Source organism: Poeciliopsis prolifica, unplaced genomic scaffold, assembly GCF_027474105.1.
Source record: "Poeciliopsis prolifica strain line A6 unplaced genomic scaffold, Auburn_PproV2 SCAFFOLD029, whole genome shotgun sequence".
In the NCBI taxonomy this organism is placed as follows: Eukaryota; Metazoa; Chordata; class Actinopteri; order Cyprinodontiformes; family Poeciliidae; genus Poeciliopsis; species Poeciliopsis prolifica.
The window spans coordinates 3,890,651-3,905,072 of record NW_026562404.1 but is presented as its reverse complement, the minus strand read 5'-3'; the positions used below and the strand labels follow the sequence as shown (position 1 = coordinate 3,905,072).

The following is a 14,422-nucleotide window of genomic DNA, read 5'->3' as shown; positions in this document are numbered from 1 at the left end:
AAACATGAAAACTAGGCTGCTGGGAAGAAAATGAGAGCAGTGTGCGAGGTGGTTTCTTGTGAAATATGCTCGGTTTTGAGATTCCACAGAAAAATAGAGTTTTCTCCCTGAGCAAATAGTGACCTTAAAATGTCAACATCTAGAATATGTCTCAGATATGAGGCAGTGCTGCTGCATCTGTAGTTTTGGGTCTCTTTACAGCCTAAGAGACATACATGGAGAAGTCAGAAAGGATAACATTTTGGCATTTCATGTCTTTTACGCTAACAAAATTACCATAATTGCAAAAATCCCACCCATATAAGCAGTGACGGTCTTGCTGCTGCTGCACTCTGATATTATCCAGCTCTCTAATGACGCAGTTTGACCTCATATGGGTCTATTGTGTGTGCCAAGAGGCTGTGGCAAGGAAAACTTGGGAAGATTTCCATACAAGCAGAGTTTATTCATGGGCAAGTGCCAGATTTCAATTTGAGAACCAAGTGGCAAAACCAAATGAAATGAGGCATTCGTAAAAGTCAGTGGAGCCGTGCTCATTAAATCTTTGACGCCAAGGGAAATCAGTGGCAGATGTTTTTAAAGAGAGCTGCATATACTCTAAAGACTTATATACAAGCAGAAATAACCTTCAGGTTTTTGTCCAAAGTACTAAAAAGGAAACAAATTAAAAAAATAAAAAAATAATTAGATTTGTGGCAAGGTAGGACATTTGCAAAAGTGAAAACGAGCTCAAATATTGTTCAGTAATGAGGATGTGATGGAGCTTCAGCGCTGCTGGCATACTTTCAGGTGAAAACCAACGTCTGCCACAGTAATGTGTCTACAAGTATGATGTCAAGGAACAACATGTCTCAATTTTTGCTGTTTTTTTTTTTTTTACTTTTTGTCACATTCTTTTGCATGTAATAAGAAAAATGTACGAAAGCATAAAAGAGGGCAAGCACAATGCGGGTAAGAACACAATGAAATTTTCCAAAAGCAATGGCGACACATACAAACTCAGACATTGATTCCTATATGCCCTTTAATCCACTGAGGGGGAGGAAGAGAGGAGTAATGTACTCTGAAAGCAGGAGCTTGAAAGCAGAGTCTGCCTGTCATTTGCCACAATAATGAATGACTTCTTGTGGCCAACACTGAAATCTAAAAAATAAATAAATAAATTCAGGCGCATATCAGGCATCTGCTTTTTTGTCCCAGGACTAAGAAGCACTTTTACTCTTGCGCCAGCTCTGCCATTTCACTAAACAACCGAGTCAGAAAATGCATTAAGCTATCCATCCATTGTTTATGGACAGACATCCAAGCTGTCCATCCACTGTTAGTGAAGTTACGTCAGCATGCAAGCTCATCCTCACAGATCACCAGGGGTGGTGAGGCAGTGACCAACAAGCTAAAACCATAAGAAGCCGACATAAACATTGTGAGATGGGAGATAGCACCTAAAACCCATGAGAAGTATTTTGATTTGATCAGTTTTATCTTTTATTTATACTGGAAGCAATCATGCTGATCCTACCTGGTATTTGTTAATATATATTTCTGAAAAGAGGAAACGGGAGATATAACAACATTGATGAGTAATGTCCTATATAAGGCGGCAAAAGGATATGTGTCAAACCGAGTGAGCCACTGACCACTTCTTCCTCTGTAAATCGTAGGTGCATCACTTCACACCTCCTTCTCGTCCTCAAAAGGTGAAAAACTACCATAAAAAGCAAAACATCTGCGAGGCAGAAGCTGCTGATTTGCAGATAGAATTAGGTCAATGAAGCTTAACAATACGTTTTGTTTTGTTTTTTACATTGGATTGAAGTTATTGACAATGGGGACTTCATTCAAGAGGGGCTTATATAGGACTTTGGTTCTCTGGTTTACAACTTTGCAGATGTGTGCCAGTATAAAAAGTGCAGAGCAGCAAACTAACAAAAAAAAAACAAAACAAAAAAAACAACTACATGTTTGCACAGCAAGACACAATGTCAGCAATGTGTTCACTTAAAAGAAAAATCCCTTATCCCCCACCCCGACCAACCATGTGGGATAGCGAGTCATGACATGCTGTCCGAGGATCATCTATCACCATGCATCTTACGTATCCTAAACCATGAAAGAAAACATCTTTTACCCAACGTAGAAATGCTCTTAACATTCTTTGTCAAGTTCATAGTTGAACACGCAAGTTGTTTTTTAATAAAAAGATGTTCTTGAAATATATGGGAAGAAACATCCGTGCGAAAGAGAGCACGTCACCAAAACATGTGAGGTAATATATGTGATGAAATTACAGGTATTACTAATGATCTGGGTGAGTTCTGTTGCATCAGGAGCGACAGTGAGGAGATAACAAATATTTCTCAAAAAAATCTGTCAAAACACACACTGAAGTAGGGAAACGGAGAAAAACCTTTAATAAGCATGTTTGATTCATTTGGTAGCTGTTGTATTCCCTTTTTTTATATCTTGCTTATTTTCTGTTCAATGAAACTGAGCAACATTTTAATCACTATTTCTATTAATCAAACAAAAGTAAAAACACTCAAGAGACTGAGTACACAAAACAGCAGAGCACAGTTTTCTTAGTCTGCTTTATCCTTGACCTAATTTTGCGTTTCTGTTGGCATCCAGCTTCGAACAAAGAGGAAGGAACTCTATATTTGTATAACAAAAAGAAAAAAAAAGAACGTGGAAGCGGATATTTTTATATTGACACTTTAAGCAGTGAAATAACAGAAGTGTCTGGCTTGGTCTCATGATGATTTTTGCCTTTTCATAAACACACTCATAAACAGCTGAGTCGTTTCCTTGAAATTAATGATGAAAACAAACCAGCTCCTTTATCTGTAATCAATGCTCTTTAAACTTTACATTGTTAACAATCATGTAAACAATCTATGAAAGTTGATTTCATCATCTTTGGTTCACTTTGTTTACTTTACAAATTCGTCTCAGAGTAGGAAGCAAAAGCTTCATAAGGACATTTTTCATAGCAGTGCTGTACAAAGAAGCTAATTATTTTTGTGGTGTGCTCTTATTTTAAGAGACAAGTAGTCACAATTTACATGGAAAAAGTTTTAAAAGAAAAAGAACCCATCAACTTATTACCCACTCATTAGTTAGTAGGTATGAAATAAATGTGGATGTTTTGGAAATTCCCCCAGCCTGTAAAGTTTTGCACATATCTGATGTTACAGTAGGCGGGAGCGAGGGTTTGATGACTAAGACTCTACTCTGTATAAATACAACATCTACAACCCCAACCAGCAGCACAGTTCAGACAGACAACAGGAACCAACTTCCAAAACACAGAAGACGTCACAGCAGCGTAAACTTAGCCAATCTTCTGAGAGTTTTTTCTTACTTTGACTTTGGTTCACACTTGATTATCTGTCTTTGAACATAGTTTTTGCATTTTTGTTGCATTTTGTGCCGCAGCAGAGCTCATCATGAGGTGCTGTGCATTAGTGGTGTGTTTACTTTTGGGAATAGGCGTGCAGAACGGATGGAGCCTTCCAGTCAAGTCGGTCTTTGTCACTTTCCCAGGGGACGTCGTGAAAAATGTGACAGATGTGGAGCTGGCAGAAGTGAGTAGCAGATGGTTTATTCTTCTTTTCACAGTCTGAAACTCCCAGAACGGAGTTTTAATAAAGCTGTTTAGGGGAAACAAATTACCTGAACAGAGACTGATATCACAATGTTGATGGAAATATTTACTCTCTAAATTAAAGCTACAGATGCCTTTTATAAAAGCAATTTATAAATGTCACAAATTGAGTATAGGAGTGTTTGGCTGAGCTCTGACGTGCTTTGTCTTGTTTGACAGAGTTATCTGAAAAGGTTTGGTTACATGGAGACGGAGCACCGCAGTGGCTTCCAGTCCATGGTGTCCACAGCAAAGGCTCTGAAGAGGATGCAGAGACAGATGGGTCTGGAGGAGACTGGAGAACTGGACAAGATGACACTGGAGGCCATGAAGCGTCCTCGCTGTGGTGTTCCTGATGTGGCCAATTACAAAACCTTTGACGGGGACCTCAAATGGGACCATAATGATGTTACATACAGGTGAGTGGAAGGAAGAAACACTATGTGTCATTACATTGACGATTACACAGTGAGATATTTTTTTATTCTACCAACTATGCAGTGGCTATAAAAAAACTTTGCTTTTTAATAAAACATTGATTTTCAAGCAGAATTTCAGAAAACTAATTTTTTGAAAATAGCACTTTATACAAAAAAAACAAATCGTAGATGTTCATGCAAGGGAAAGCTTAAATAATATTAACTTTAAATGCTTGAAAACATGCAAATAAAGAGAAAAGTAAAAACTGACACACTACCCAGTGCCTTGTGTGATTTCACCAGAGATGTTCTTGCTATGGTAGATTATATGTTTACAAAAAAAAAAAAAAACAATTCACAGCCTAAACTTAAAAGCAAATTATATCATGACATTTTGTGCTATAGGCAGAAAACTATCTCTTGAAGCTGAAAAGCGTTGATAAGTTTCCACTGGACTGGATCAGCTAGTCATTTTGAGTTTACTGTGTCCTCAGGATCCTGAACTATTCTCCTGACATGGACAGCAATCTGATTGATGATGCCTTTGCAAGAGCCTTCAAGGTGTGGAGTGATGTCACTCCTCTGAAATTTACCCGCCTTTTTCAAGGCACTGCAGACATCATGATCTCCTTTGGAAAAGCTGGTATGTGCTCTTTTTTACATTTACAAGTCAAACCTTTGCTCCCTAACAAATTAAGAAACTGAATTCTAAAAATCAAACATTGATGAGCTGCTTCATGGTCTTATTAGACCACGGGGATCTATACCCCTTTGACGGAAAGGATGGCCTCCTAGCTCACGCCTATCCTCCTGGTGATGGCATCCAGGGGGACGCCCACTTTGACGATGACGAACACTGGACTCTGGGAAAAGGAGCAGGTAACTACACCTCAGAAATCACATGGTGGCGCTTTCCTCTGGTGTTCTTTGCACAGATCTCCTTTAACACACAATCAAATCTGTCTTCTCAGTGGTAAAGACTTACTATGGCAATGCAGAAGGCGCCTTGTGCCACTTCCCCTTCACTTTCGAAGGGAAATCATACACCAGCTGCACCACCGAAGGCCGAACCGACAACCTGCCCTGGTGTGCAACCACAGCCGACTACAACAAAGACAAGAAATACGGCTTCTGCCCAAGTGAACGTAAGCATGACAAAAACGAGTTACCCATTACGTTTATGAGATTGTGAAGGAAAACTGAGGCTCATCCAACTATGTTTTCTACTGTAATTCTCACAGTCTTGTACACGTTTGACGGAAACGCGGATGGAGCCCCCTGTATATTCCCCTTCATCTTCCAGGGTGAGAAGTATGAGAGCTGTACGACCGAGGGCCGCAGCGACGGATACCGCTGGTGTGCCACCACCAGCAACTTTGACACGGACAAAAAATATGGCTTCTGTCCCAACCGTGGTGGGTAACAGGAAACCCAAGGCGTGAAAGTCCTGCCACAGTGGCTTGTTGCTTTGTTTAACCACAGTTATTTTGTCTCTGTTTGTCCAGACACTGCTGTAATTGGAGGAAACTCAGAGGGAGATCCCTGCCACTTTCCTTTTGTGTTTCTGGGCAAGGAATACCACTCATGTACAAGTGAGGGGAGAGGAGATGGCAAATTGTGGTGTGGCACCACTGACAGCTATGATGAAGACAAGAAATGGGGTTTCTGTCCTGACCAGGGTGAGCAACATGAATGCCAGACTTTGTTCTGTGTTTACTATTTTATGCAATGGTAAAATTTATAACCGGATATCTTTCAGGTTATAGCCTGTTCCTGGTGGCTGCCCACGAGTTCGGACACGCCCTTGGTTTGGATCACTCCAACATTAGAGACGCCCTCATGTACCCAATGTACAGCTATGTGGAGGATTTCTCCCTGCATGAGGATGACATTGAAGGCATTCAGTACCTCTATGGTGAGCTCATAGCTCAGTACTCTTTCATGACGAATCTCATCAAACACACGTTAACTTTGCCTTAACCAAGAACATCCCCATATTACGCAGGAAGTAAAACAGGCCCTGATCCTACTCCTCCTCAACCTAATACTCCTACCACAACTCCTTACCCCGACGAGAGCGACGCCACAGAAGAACCTGAACCCACTGATCCATCGGTCGGGACAACACCATCCACTGTGGATCCAACTAAAGACCCCTGCAAGATGCTCAAGTTTGACACCATCACTGTGATTCAGGGACATCTGCATTTCTTCAAAGATGGGTGAGTAAATACATAGTTTTACTTATTTTCTAGAAATATAACATGATTAGATGATAATCTTGCATTTTTGGTTAACAGGCAATTCTGGAAGGTACCAAGCAAGGGAGACGGAGGCCGAAAGGGACCATTTTCCATTTCTCAGAGTTGGCCAGCTCTACCATCTGTCATTGACTCTGCCTTTGAGGATGTTCAGACCAAAAAAATATACTTCTTTTCAGGTAAGGAGTGTTCTTTCAAGAGCCTATCAGAGCACTGAAATGTTAGACAAAGAGTTTTAATCATATTATTATTGTTACCTTACAACAGGAAGCAGGTTCTGGGTGTACACAGGAAGCAGTGTGCTTGGGCCCCGCAGTATTGAGAAGCTTGGTTTGCCCCCAAGTGTGCAGAAGGTGGAGGGAGCACTGCAGAGAGGGAAGAGCAAAGTGCTTCTCTTCAGTGGCGAGAACTTCTGGAGGTGAGTAGAAATTGCCCCCTTTTTTTTAGAAGAAATCTGTAATGTAACCCATCCTTTAACGGGTTTTGTGTTATAGGACCAACAGCAGATCTCAATCTGATTCTTTTCCCAACAGGTTTGATCTCAAGACCCAAAGAATTGACAAAGGATACCCCAAATATACCGATGCCATCTTTGGAGGTGTCCCTAATGATGCTCATGATGTGTTCCAGCACAAAGGTAAGCATACCTTAAGCTCAGGAACCCAAATCCACAAACATCAACAAAACATGGCATACAATGTGGTTGTTGTAACATCAACGTTTCCCTTTCAGGCAACATTTACTTCTGCAGAGATCGTTTCTACTGGCGCATGAATTCTCGCAGGCAGGTGGACCGCGTCGGCTACGTGAAATACGATCTTCTGAAATGCCCAGATGCCTCAAGAAATCACTACTGAGATACATGCACGGATGGGCTGTGAGGCTGTAGCAACCAAATGTTTTTTTGTGCAGGTGTCTGAAAGAATGTGATGCAGTGTTTGCGCATCATGCCTTTTGTATGATGTATGTGCTTTATGCAATGTGAACGACTAGCCTCTATTGAATTTGGCTGATTATTACTCATACAGCATTGGACTGAATCCAAGTCAAAGGCCCAGAACAAGAAGGCAAACAACCATCGTTTGCACTCAGTCTGAAATGCTGTGAACTGATGACCATAGTGGCCTATAATTTGAGACCCATACAAGTAATTTTAACACATGCTTTCTGGATAAAACTCCAGATTTGCAGATGAAATTTCATGTCTGACTGGATCAGACCCTTGTCAGTATTCAAATATTATTATTTTTTTGGTATTTATAGCAACATCTAATATTATTATTTTATGTCATAAGCCTATTTGTTTTGTGTGGTTTTATGTGATTTTCTGAAAATGGTTTCAAAGCCATAAACTTGCACTGGAAGACATTCTGTGTCTCCTTAATTGAAATTATTTATAAAACTAATAATTTTGTACAAATATTCCAGCTTTCAATGCAATAAAAATTCTGTGAGAACATTCTTCCTTTGTCAGGGTCTTTATCATTTGCAAATACTTTTGGATTGATACGTTTCTTTATTTCTGCTATATACAACGAATAAAAAACATTTCTTGGAACATAATTCACTTTTCCAATTTAAATCAGATAACCAGAGATATTTCTAAACTACTTACTAATTGCCTGAAGAATAAAAATCTTCAATTTGTGTTAAACTTTCATAAAGTTCTAAAGAGTTCATAAGCTAAAATTACTACTAACCTGTCCATCATCACCTCGAACACACTACTGATTTCTGTGACATTGTGGAGAAGCACAGTGGACCGCAGTATGCCTGGTTGCCTAGAAGTGTCACATTCATCTGTTAAAACAATTGCACCCAAACAAAAACACCACAGGAATGTCCAGCCGTCACACTACTCAGGGGTGACCTTGTGTCGCAACCCCCTCAAAACAGCAAGGGTTATTTCTGGCACAAGAAATCACATAAGAAAACATATCCACACAACAGCTGGTGTCAGTAGAAACAAAAGTTAATTTTTCAGTTAGGCAAAAACAAAACACGTGAGAAATTAAAAGACCTAGTCTTCAGGGTTTCCAAGGTCAAAATAATAGAGCAAAACACCTCTTAACTACGAAATAAAGTACTACTATAAATAAACAAAACTCTACCAAGGCTGCACTTTAATTGGCTTTCCACACAACAGAAGATAAAAATGCTAGAGAACCCCAACCAGCTTCCACTGTGAATCAAACAAACAGTTCCTTTGTAGTTACAATTATTCTCACAATAATATTCACAATAGGCTGCTCAAGCACACAGATAAGATCAATTCCCACACAAAAGGGAGCTGACACTGTGAGAGCGACCTTTTTATGCAGAGGTTGACGAGCCGCAACACGTCTCACCCAAGGCAATGTTAAAAAAGAGGAGCAAGCTCTCTCATGAAGAAAGCCCCCGGAGGTCAGTGACCTCAGCATGTTCCAGTGCAAGATGAACATAAAAGGCCCAGAACAAAGACTTTTGGAACAATGGTGGTTGACTTTGGCAACCCAGCCCCATTATTCACCGTGTAGCAAGTATTGCTTTGACTTGGGATAAAAAAATTATTCAGAAAAATGGAAAAGATTACTCCAAAAGTGACAAAAAAGAAGCCAAAATACAGTTTGTAAATAGGTATCCTGAGGTTGATGACGAAATTCACACTGAAGTGTTTGGTCGTACCCATCATTGGTAAATGTTGAGAAAAAAAGGGGGGAAATTGTAAGCTTGTGTATGTTGTCTTCACTGTCAAGTGAAGACAATGTGGTGGCCGCATCATGTTGTGGAAATTCGTGGAGTTCATAAAAGCAGAACATTCCATGGAAACACTGAAGCAAGACATTATTTAGAAAAACTTAGATGAGACAAAATGAAGATATTCAGTGAGAAGCAGCTGAATGGATATGAATATACATTGATGATGTTAGACGAGCGTGCCAGACTAGTCAAAATGACAGAAAGACAAATAATTAAGCAATGTGGAATTACATTTGTAAACACACAACACACTGAATCTTGAAGGTCTGTCAGCAAACTGTGACACCAAGCACTCTTGTCAAGTAGCAACAGGAAAGTGAGACAATTCACACAGACTCACCAAAATCGGACAATGACAAATAGGAAATATGTTTCCTTATCGAATGAGTCTCAATTTCAGCTGCGGCACTCAGACAATAGACACAGAATATTAAAATGGCATGAATCCATACTGCTTCGTGTGGATTGTGTGGAAAGAAAAAGCTAAATCTTCCATGCACAAACATAAGTTTTGTCTGACCCTTACTGGTTAAAATATTACATTTTCCAATGTCTTATTATAAGATTCTGTCCTTCGGATTTAATTTGGGTGAATGTGTGTTCAGCACCTTGCTTTTCCCTCTTTGTGGCGACATCAAATCTATGATTGATATTGAGCTGGCAGGAGAGCGTAAACAGATGGCTCATTTTGTCTTCATAGACACAGACTCCCCAAACCAGATTCAGTCAAGCTGCGCAGGAAACTAATTACCTGTTACAGAAATCCATGCTGCAAAGTTAATGAATGTGTATTTTTTTTCATTTGAACTATAAGAGAATTTTACTTCAGATTATAATTGTCCCTCAAAGTCAAAGAGGGAACGCTAATATTACAGAAAACCAAAATGGCTTCATGAGCACTTGGTACCAAGCTTGTATTTTGAAACTGTTTGTCAAGTTTTCTTCTTAATTTAACTCTGAACACAGCTGGGATGTGCACAGCCAAAGCTCTGAAAAGGCAGTGGAGGCATTTGATGACTGGAAAAAAGATGAAAGACTATGGTAATTAAATATTTTTTAGCATGGAGGATTTTTGTTCCGGAGGTTTCTATGGGACTGGATGAGAAAGTCTGTCCAGAAATGAAAAACCTGTACAAATTTATCTCAGTAAATTATCATGACAGTGTTCATTTATTTCATTCTAATAGGCTTGTTCATTATAAGGCGGCATATTCCTGATATTTATTTGCTTTGTGTGTGCAAGATTATGGATTATGGCAAAAGAAAACATGAAAAAGTTTAAGAAAATCAAAATATTACAGAAGTCCATTAACCTTTTAATTTTATCACAAAAATATTGATTTACTGAAAAAATGTCTATGTGCTGCACAATATATTTACTATATTTGGAGCTCCTCCTGCAATCAAGGCATGTAAGGCAATGCAATCTTTATTTTCAGGTTAAAAACTGACCATTTTTATAAGACAACAATAAACTACTGGTTCCATACACCAGCCCTCTTTTTGGCCCTGGTAATATTTTTCTGACGTTGTCTCTGTTTCAGGAGTGGTTTACTTTCCAAACTTTTCTACACTGGGGACTTCAACTCTTTGAATAAGTTAAAATTGGGGAACAATGACAACATAAACAGCAACAACAGCTAATAAATGGGTCAATGTTGTCAATGCTTTTATCTATTCTAAAGTTACGCCAAACTATAAGAATGTTAAAAGTAACAATATGCTTTACTTTAGTCATCTTTATTATTTAGGTTGATCTTTGCATCTTGGCACTTCACAATTACAAAGTGGTGACCCAAACTGGGGTCTCCACCCAGATTTTGGGTTCCACTGGCTTAACTCAAGTAACGTGCTAGTTGTTGCCCATTCCTGGAAATTTCTGGTAATTCTTGAAGCACTAACTCCACGCCTTGCGAGTCTTCTTCCATCCCACCCTTTTTTCTTCCAATAAACTCCACATTATTATGCTTTGGGACAGCACGCTCTGTGCAGCCAGCTTCTTTAACAATGACTGAGTATGTCAATGACCGCCGACTGGATAGACGTGAAGCCATGTGCGCTGCAAATTACCTCAGGCTTTAAATGTTACAGTTCTTGGTATTATGTGTACTTAACAATTGTACCCATTCAAATAAGCTATTACCAGACAGAGCAGTTTTTACCCGTCTTATAACTGATACTGATACCTATCAGAACAAAATTTAAAGATTTATGCCCCTCTGCATGAATCTTTAAATTTTTCTCCAGAAAATGATTTCTCATTGATGACATATACAAGAGAAATGTCTAAGTCGCGAGTGACAGGGCTGAAATGTTATCAGAAAAAAAGCTGTATGTAGTAAGTCAATTTCTTTCTTTCCTACTTTTTCCTCCTTGCACTGCTTTGTTAAACAGATACTAGGAACTAACAAAAGCCTGTGTTTATCATCATCAAATGTGCGCACGTCTCCCCCTAGTGTTTAAACACCACAATGATTTCTGAGGCTTAATAAAATTGCAGCTTAATTAAATCTGCCTGTGTATTTTCATGATACAGACTGAGAAAATTTAAAATGTTTTTTTTTTTTTGTCAAGCAAAAAGTGCATTGAAAAGGTGAAAAGTGCATAAGAAACAAGCAATTACAAATAAGCAATTACTATTCATTCTTTACGACAGAATATAACAGAGTTCCACCCACCAACAACATAAAAAGGCGTAATGAGGATTATGGTGCCAAATCAATAAAAAAAGATCTCTTGAATGGAAGTTAAGCTTCGTGGTACTAAAACCATTTACCAGAAGACTTTTCAACACACTGGGTTTCCAGAAATAATAGCTGGGTAAAACATCTTACATTTTATTGTAGGAAGAAATAATAGAAATAAATCTCAAAAAGCATCCAATAACAAAGAAAATGTGTTATTGTTGTTTATTTTAAATAAACAACAAAAGTATAAAATAATGCTGGCTACATAAAGGAACTTAAGAAAACTCCTGACTCTAAAAAAAAAAAAAAAAAAAAATTCCCTTCTCATCCACCGCGGGTGGTTCTTATCCTCTGAGCTCGGGTCCTCTACCAGAGGCCTGGGAGCTTGAGGGTTCTGCGCAGTATCTTGGCTGTGCCAAGGACTGCACATTTCTGGACTGAGATGTCTGATGTTGTTCCTGGGATCTGTTGTAGCCACTGCTCCAGTTTGGGGGTTACTGCCCCGAGGGCCCGATGACCACAGGCACCACTGTGGTCTTCACCTTCCAGGCCCTCTCCAGTTCTTCCCTGAGGCCCTGGTATTTCTCCAGTTTCTCGTGCTCCTTTTTCCTGATGTTGCAATCACTTGGTATTGCTACATCAACCACAACGGCTTTCCTCTGATGTTTATCCACTACGACAATGTCTGGTTGGTTCGCCATTACCATTTTGTCTGTCTGGATCTGGAAGTCCCACAGGATCTTAGCTCTGGCGTTCTCCACCACCTTTGGGGGTGTTTCCCACTTTGATCTCGGGGTTTCCAGTCCATATTCTGCACAGATGTTTCTGTACACTATGCCTGCCACTTGGTTATGTCGCTCCATGTACGCTTTCCCTGCCAGTATCTTGCACCCTGCTATGATGTGCTGGACTGTCTCAGGGGCCTCCTTGCACAACCTACACCTTGGGTCTTGTCTGGTGTGGTAGATCTGGGCCTCTATTGCTCTGGTGTTTAGGGCCTGTTCCTGGGCAGCCAGGATGAGGGCCTCTGTGCTGTCCTTGAGTCCAGCTTTTTCCAGCCATTGGTAGGATTTACTGATATCAGCCACTTGGGTTATTTGCTGGTGGTACATCCCATGTAGGGGATTGTAGATGAGTTGTAGATCAGCTCATTGGTTTCTGTTATGGTGTTGGTAGGGATCGTTCTCAATGCTGCATTCACATTCTCAATGAGACTTTCTGATGGTACTTCACTCAGCCGTTGTAATTGGCGCCGAGGAGGCCTGGTTGTCATTCGGGTCATGATTCTCTCTCTCAGGTCAGCAGCTGTCTCGTTCAGCTCTGTTTCGCTCATTGGGGCCGTGTATACCCTCACTGGGTGGGGACTTGTAGTTAAGTCCCCACAGTCCTGACATCCGGGTTCCTCCCTTTTGCCGTAGCATTTGTGTTGTATCTCGTCAATCTCAAGTTGTGATAGCAGTTGCCGTTTGCGGATGTTGGAACACTGAGTTACTAGTTGTTTAGCACTTAGTGTTGACTGGGGATGTCGAAGTAACCATTCCTTCCCCAGTCTTTGCATGTAACCTCTCTCACTAGGGTTACTTGAGTAGTAGCATTCCAACAGATCCATATATCCATATATATATCCATATATATATATATATATATATTATATATATATATATATATATATATATATATATATATATATATATATATATATGTATATATATATATATATATACATATATATATATATATATATATATTTTTTTTTTTTTATTTATTTATTTATTTTTTTTATTATTTTTTTTTTTTTACTGCAAACTGACAGACCTTATAACTTTCTATAATTTTCTGTATTAGGCTTCTTTAGTGAAGTCTGAAATTCTCTGATCACATTATGATTCTGATCAGAGAAATGCAGCAAAGAAATTTGATAAACACATATTTGTATTTTATTTAATACATTGTACAAACCACAAGGCTTTTCTAGAAATAAGAATTCAAATGCAAACGTGAAATTACGGTGAAGAACAGAAAAATAACAGAAGCCGAGACTCTTTTTTATTATTATACTCTGTTGAAAGGTTTCTTAGCATTAGGAATCACCACTAATTTACGGATTTCACATTAAATATTAAATCGTTACAAAAAGCACATTTAGAAGACTTTTTTACATCTGAATTTTGTAAATATGTTTAAAAAATGAATTAAGAGAAAAAACTAACATGGTACAGAAGGGCAGTTAAGCCTGATATTCCTCCGCACTTCTGTGTAATACGTCCTCCTCTAAAAACAATAGTCCACAAAATGATAAAGACTTCAGATTATTACTCGGGTCTAATTGAGGACAACTACCCGGTGAAAACTGGTACTTGATTCTGATGGCTTTGTTTAATTTGCAAATCTCAGAAAGTGCCTTTGGAAACAAAAACAATAAACAAGATCCGGTTGCAAAGACAGGAAGCGAGGAGATACTCATGGCGCCCGACTAGAAAGAATCGACTATTATCGGTTGCTATGTTGTGATCCACTCGGCGCCTCTACGCTACAGGATACTCGTCTCCTCAAAAATAGAAGGTAAGAAAAAAGAGCAACAATTCTGATGTCGGGAAAGGAAAATGTTTTAATTTTCTTCAGGGAGGGTATTTGGGCGGTCTGTCGCGGCTCAGGCCCTCGAGGTCCCCGGGC

At 39.3% G+C, this 14,422-nt stretch overlaps 1 protein-coding gene across 1 annotated transcript; it reads left to right on the top strand.

The window, feature by feature from the left end:
* Positions 1 to 3,277: 3,277 nt before the first annotated feature.
* Positions 3,278 to 7,784, top strand: mmp9 (matrix metallopeptidase 9). The gene is made up of 13 exons (XM_055049953.1): positions 3,278 to 3,584; positions 3,824 to 4,062; positions 4,557 to 4,705; positions 4,813 to 4,941; positions 5,034 to 5,207; positions 5,304 to 5,477; positions 5,568 to 5,741; positions 5,822 to 5,977; positions 6,068 to 6,284; positions 6,363 to 6,502; positions 6,591 to 6,741; positions 6,857 to 6,960; positions 7,056 to 7,784. The coding sequence occupies exons 1-13, from the start codon at positions 3,447 to 3,449 to the stop codon at positions 7,178 to 7,180; spliced, it is 2,070 nt and encodes a 689-aa protein (XP_054905928.1). The 5' UTR covers positions 3,278 to 3,446; the 3' UTR covers positions 7,181 to 7,784.
* Positions 7,785 to 14,422: the final 6,638 nt, after the last annotated feature.